At 50.0% G+C, this 5699-nt stretch overlaps 1 protein-coding gene across 1 annotated transcript; it reads left to right on the top strand.

Moving 5' to 3' along the window:
- Positions 1-3: 3 nt before the first annotated feature.
- TMEM262 (transmembrane protein 262) lies at positions 4-5685 on the top strand. The gene is made up of 5 exons (XM_068554865.1): positions 4-272; positions 4721-4812; positions 4978-5268; positions 5375-5474; positions 5575-5685. Exons 3-5 carry the CDS (start codon positions 5095-5097, stop codon positions 5649-5651), a joined length of 351 nt encoding a protein of 116 aa, XP_068410966.1. The 5' UTR covers positions 4-272; positions 4721-4812; positions 4978-5094; the 3' UTR covers positions 5652-5685.
- Positions 5686-5699: the final 14 nt, after the last annotated feature.

Here is a 5699-nt window from a genome sequence, read left to right as displayed (position 1 = left end):
CAAGGCAGTCCTTCAGGTGAAACGTCCCCCTGAAGCCCTGGGTCCTTCGAGACTGGAGTTCCCCCGCACCTTTCCTCCCTGAGCGAAGAGGTTCCGCCAGAGCCCTGGGTTCCCCCAGCTTCGCAGGAAGGATTTTGTGGAACTGGTCGAGTCGCTGTCCTCCCAGAAGGAGGACGACTCGTGGCTTCCAGCCCTGCACCCCCGCAGACAAGGGCCTGCGGAATATGTCCCTAGATGCAGTGGACGGAGCGCGGGCCGTGGAGCCAGAGAGGGTATGTCTGGCATCCTGCCACTGCCTTGTTACAGGGGTAGCAGCTCAGTTTCCCCCATTCCTAATATTGGGGTACATCTTTCACAAGGGGGCTGTGAGGATTAAATGCATGTACAGTGCTGCACACTGCCTCTAGCGCAGTGTTTCTCAAGGCCTGGTCCTCTGACGTGCATCAGAATTGCCTTCAGAATTACTTGAGGTGCATTGCAAAGACTCTGGGCTCCCCTCAGACCTAGCTTATTTTTTTTAAGTCAAGTAGTTCTGGTGCACTTGAACTTGAGAACTCCTATTATACGCTGCTTAGAAGACACAGTTGGGACATCTTAAGTGACTGATGGGATGTGCTGACTGAGGGGTTAGGTGGAGATGTTGAGGATAATTCTCAGGTTTCCGATTGGGACAAAGGTACAGCTGTTCACCCAGGTGAAGAGCTGAAGATAGGGAAAGACTTGCAGTTCAAATTGAGACACGCTGAGTTTGAATGGATGAAAAGGAGAAAAAGACTGTGTCAGTGTGGTCCTTGAAACATCACTTATGATGGGCTGGGGGGCCAGGGATGGAATGGAAACCACTTTATTCTTTGGCAGGGGTCCTGCCAGCCAAACACAGCCCACCACCTGTTTTCATATGGCCTGTAAGCTTTTTTTTTTTTCATTTTTAAATGGTTGAAAAAAAATAATGGCATTTCATGATGTGAAAATCATATGAAATTCATATTTCAGTGTCCATGGGAACACGTCCATGCCCACGCATTTACATATTATCTATGCCTACTTTTTGTTTTTTAATTTATTTATTTTTGGCTGCCTTGGGTCTTCATTGCTGCGCACGGGCTTTCTCTAGTTGCGGTGAGTGGGGGCTACTCTTCATTGTGGTGCGCGGGCTTCTCATTGTGGTGGCTTCTCTTGTTGCGGAGCACAGGCTCTAGGCATGCGGGCTTCAGTAGTTGTGGCACGTGGGCTGCAGTAGTTGTGGCACGCAGGCTCCAGTAGTTGTGGCATGTGGGCTCAGTAGTTGTAGCTCGCGGGCTCTAGAGCGCACGCTCAGTAGTTGTGGCACACGGGTGTAGCTGCTCCGCGGCATGTGGGATCTTCCCAGACCAGGGCTCAAACACGTCCCCTGCATTGGCAGGCAGATTCTTAACCACTGCACCACCAGGGAAGCCCTATGCCTACTTTTAACTACAACAGCAGAGTTGAGTCATTGCAACAGAGACGTATGGCTGGCAAAACCTGTAACGTTTACCATCTTGTTTTTCACAGAAGAAGTTTGCTGACCCCTGACTCTATGGGATACTCAGAGGCTGTATAAAAAATATACATGAAGATTTAAGCTTATCAAGCTATAATCTTAAGAAAAATGAAGAAAAGAGTATAAAGATTTAGGGGCTTCCCTGGTGGTCCAGTGGGTGGGATTCTGCGCTCCCAATGCAGGGGGCCCGGGTTCGATCCCTGGTCAGGGAACTAGATCCCACATGCCTGCTGCAACTAAGAGTTCTCATGCCGCAACTAAGAAGTCCGCGTGCCACAACTAAAGATCCCACATGCCGAAACTAAACATGCTGCAACGAAGATCCCGCATGCCGCAACTAAGCCCCAGCGCAGCCTGAATAAATAAATATATTCTTTAAAAAGAGTATAAAGATGTAGATCTACTCCAAGAAATCTATAAACTTCAAAAAAAAAAAGTTGCAGAATACTGTTAAGAAAAATTATCCAAAATTTGGAATACAGACAGTAGCACGACCTTCCAATATCATACTGGGGCATTGTTTCACAAGCCTGCCCAAGGATTATTTAATTACCTATAGGAGTGTACATTTGTTTGATCTTGCTATTTAGATATTGTCCCAAAGAGTGCAAAACATCTACATCCAATGGAAAAACCACCTCAAAATTTGGTTTGTTTGCCCTGTAGGACACCTGCCAATTTTGTATCTAACCTAGTAATCATGTTCTAATATTCCTCTTTAAATGCCTATCAATATCCAGCTCCTCAAGATGCATTACTACCTTACTGAGGGGGAACCCCTTCACCGATGAGTTAATACATCTTAGTTACATGCTTATTCTTTATTTAGATATCATGTTTTTAACTTTCTGAAAATTATACTTTGACAGTACATATGGTGTGATTTTGTTTTTTAAATTATGCATGTAGATGTACACGTAGGTGTATGAATTTCCATCAAGAAGGGACTCAGGGCTTCACCGGTGGCACAGTGGTTAAGAATCCGCCTGCCAATGCAGGGGACACGGGTTCAAGTCCCGGTACAGGAAGATCCCACATGCTGCAGAGCAACTAAGCCCGTGCGCCACAACTCCTGAGCCTGCGCTCTAGAGCCCGCGTGCCACAACTACTGAAGCCCATGTGCCTGGAGCCCGTGCTCTGCAACAAGAGAAGCCACTACAATGAGAAGCCTGCACACCGCAACGAGTAGCCCCCGCTCGCGGCAGCTAGAGAAAGCCCGCCCGCAGCAACGAAGATCCAACGCAGCCAAAAATAAATAAATAAAACAAATAAATTAAAAATAATAATAATAATAAACTTATAAAACTTTTTTTTAAAAAAGAAGGCACTCAAAAGATGCCCACTCACCGAACTGTTGAAGGGGTTACCTCTGTAGGTGTGGGGGTGGAGGGGGGAGAGTGGTACATTCTCCTCTGTATGCCTGTGTATGATGCAAATCTTTTACAAGAACATATTAATACACTACGGGGGTAATTTTTTTAAATGACATTGAGGTAGGAGCCCTAACATAAAAACGTTCGTTTGGGGCTTCCCTGGTGGCGCAGTGGTTGAGAATCTCCCTGCCAATGCAGGGGACACAGGTTCGAGCCCTGGTCTGGGAAGATCCCACATGCCGCGGAGCAACTAGGCCCGTGAGCCACAACTACTGAGCCTGCACGTCTGGAGCCTGTGCTCCGCAACAAGAGAGGCCGCGATAGTGAGAGGCCCACGCACCGCGATGAAGAGTGGCCCCCACTTGCCACAACTAGAGAAAGCCCTCGCACAGAAACGAAGACCCAACACAGCCAAAAATAAATAAATAAATAAGTTAATTAATTAATTTAAAAAAAAAAGAAAGCTCCCTCTACAGGCCTTCCCAGACTCCAAAAAAAAAAAAAAAAAAAAAACTGTTCGTTTGTATTCAAATGAGAACTAAAGTGCAAACAATTGTTTCAATAGTGTGAACACAGCTGGGCATCGGGCATCACCCCTTCAATGTGTTAAGATGGGGGTCTGAGGGCCTCTTGTGATTAATGACACTGGGTAGCAGTAATGGATGGTGGTGTCAGGCTTTATTTAACCTTACTGCTTCCAGGCAGGAGACTTCCGGTCTTGACCTGACCTGGGACCTGACTTCTGGGGCAGACAGTCAGGCAGGAGGCAATGGGGCTGGCCAAGTTCAACATCAACTCTTCTTCTACAATACTTTAGTTCCTGGGAGTTTGCTTGTCCCTCCACACCATTTCTGGCCAGTTTTCTGACTTATTTTGTTGACAGTCCTGGAGTTCTCACCTCTCACATGTACAGAGGAAATGTTTTTTCTTGGCATCTAATTGTCCCTGCCCATTCCACAGCCTCGGGTACAAGTGGATATTAGTCTTAGTACTGACTCCCTCACTCACTGGCTGGGAAAACTTGAGCTGACGATCCCTCTCTGTGCCCCAGGCTTGTGTGTAAAATAGGATTTGTGCCACCAGTCCCAGCTTTCTCATGGGACTCTTGGAATGGTAGAGACAATGAGTGTTAAGATGCTGAGTGCTGGAAGGCAGCAGAGGGGAGAGCTGGTCAGCATCATGTGTTGGAAGAACATCTGGGGAGAAGATGGAAAAGCCAGTTGCTCTCCAGGGCCCACCTGGGGAGGATGTGGGACGGTCCTGGGACAGCTATGGAGAATCTGTTGTCCCTTCCCTTACTTCCTCCCCATTAGGGGTTGGAACAAATACTTGGAGCTTGTGATCCAGCCCAGGCCTGCCCTCACCTGGTTATATCCTCCAGTTCTACTGGAGAGATCTCATTAGGAGAGATTACACCTGACCTCTCATCTGCCTAAGACTTGCTGAGGACCTACATGCCCCTTCACTTTTTTTTTTTTTTTTTTTTTTGGCTGCGTCGGGTCTTCGTTGTTGTGCGCGGGCCTTCTCTAGTTGCGGCGAGCGGGGGCTACTCTTCGTTGTGGTGCGCGTGCTTCTCATTGTGATGGCGTCTCTTGTTGTGGAGCATGGGCTCTAGGCACGCGGGCTTCAATAGCTGTGGCTCACGGGCTGTAGAGCGCAGGCTCAGTAGTTGTGGCACACGGGCTTAGTTGCTCCATGGCATGTGGGATCTCCCTGGACCAGGGCTCAAACCTGTGTCCCCTGCATTGGCAGGCGGATTCTAAACCACTGCGCCACCAGGGAAGTCCCCCCTTCGCTTTTCTGAGCCCCAGTTCTTCATCTGCAGAATGTGCCCACACTACCTCCTGCGTGGAACTGTTGAGGACTTAGTGAGAAGATTCGCCCAGGAGCACAAAGTGTGTGGGCTGGGATGGTGAGGTACGCTGTCCCTCCCTCAACATGCTAGGGCCCCGCTGCTCTGTACCTTTAGCCCAGCCCCCCTCGACAATTCAGAGCTGCCCTGGCCACCCATGAAACACTCTTGTATTGGCTGGAAACAGCCTGTGCTCTAGAATCTTGTTCTCTACGTCCTCCTGATTCTAGAATCCTACGGCTATCCCAGACTGTGCGCTTCAGAACCGGAGGGGTCGGCTGCTCCTCCTGGGCAGTGTCCGCTTGTTCAAGCTGTACCATCTGCCTTGAGTCTGTGCTGCCGCCAGGATGCGGTGGCGGGACCGCGTGGCCGTGCTCTTCTTCCCACAAGGCATGATTCTCACCATGGCTGCACTGATGCTCTTCTTCATACACCTGGCCGTCTTCGCCAGCGACGTGCACAACTTCTGTGTCACCCACCACTATGACCGCATGAGCTTCCGCTACACAGTTGTCCTGATGGTAGGCCAGGGCAGGGGCTCGAGGGCTGGTCAGGGGAGGCCCAGGGGCTGATGGAAACCCCCCTGTTGTGTCAGGGGGCCACTCTCCCACGGGATGGGGCCTACAGTTCTCCCAGGTGATCGGCATCTGCTGGGCCGCCGTGGGGTCACTCTACGCTGAGATGGCACAGGACAAGTTTCGTCGATGCTTTTCACTGACCATCCTGAGTGAGTAGGGCGTACGCAGGGGGAGGGGGGAGCTCTGGAACCCTGAGATGCAGCAAGGAGGGGGCAGGGAAGGCTGATGGGGGCTCCCTCCTCTGCCCAGTGCTCAACGGAGCCATGTTCTTCAACCGCCTGTCCCTGGAGTTTCTGGCCATTCAGTACCGGGAAGAGAACCACTGAGGCCTGGGGCCCAGGCTGAGAAGGGGGAAGGAAAAGGCTGCTTCGGGC

This window comes from Eschrichtius robustus, chromosome 11 (genome assembly GCF_028021215.1).
Source record: "Eschrichtius robustus isolate mEscRob2 chromosome 11, mEscRob2.pri, whole genome shotgun sequence".
NCBI lineage: Eukaryota > Metazoa > Chordata > Mammalia > Artiodactyla > Eschrichtiidae > Eschrichtius > Eschrichtius robustus.
Note: the sequence above shows the minus strand (reverse complement) of the source record. Positions and strands in the feature narration are given on the sequence as shown.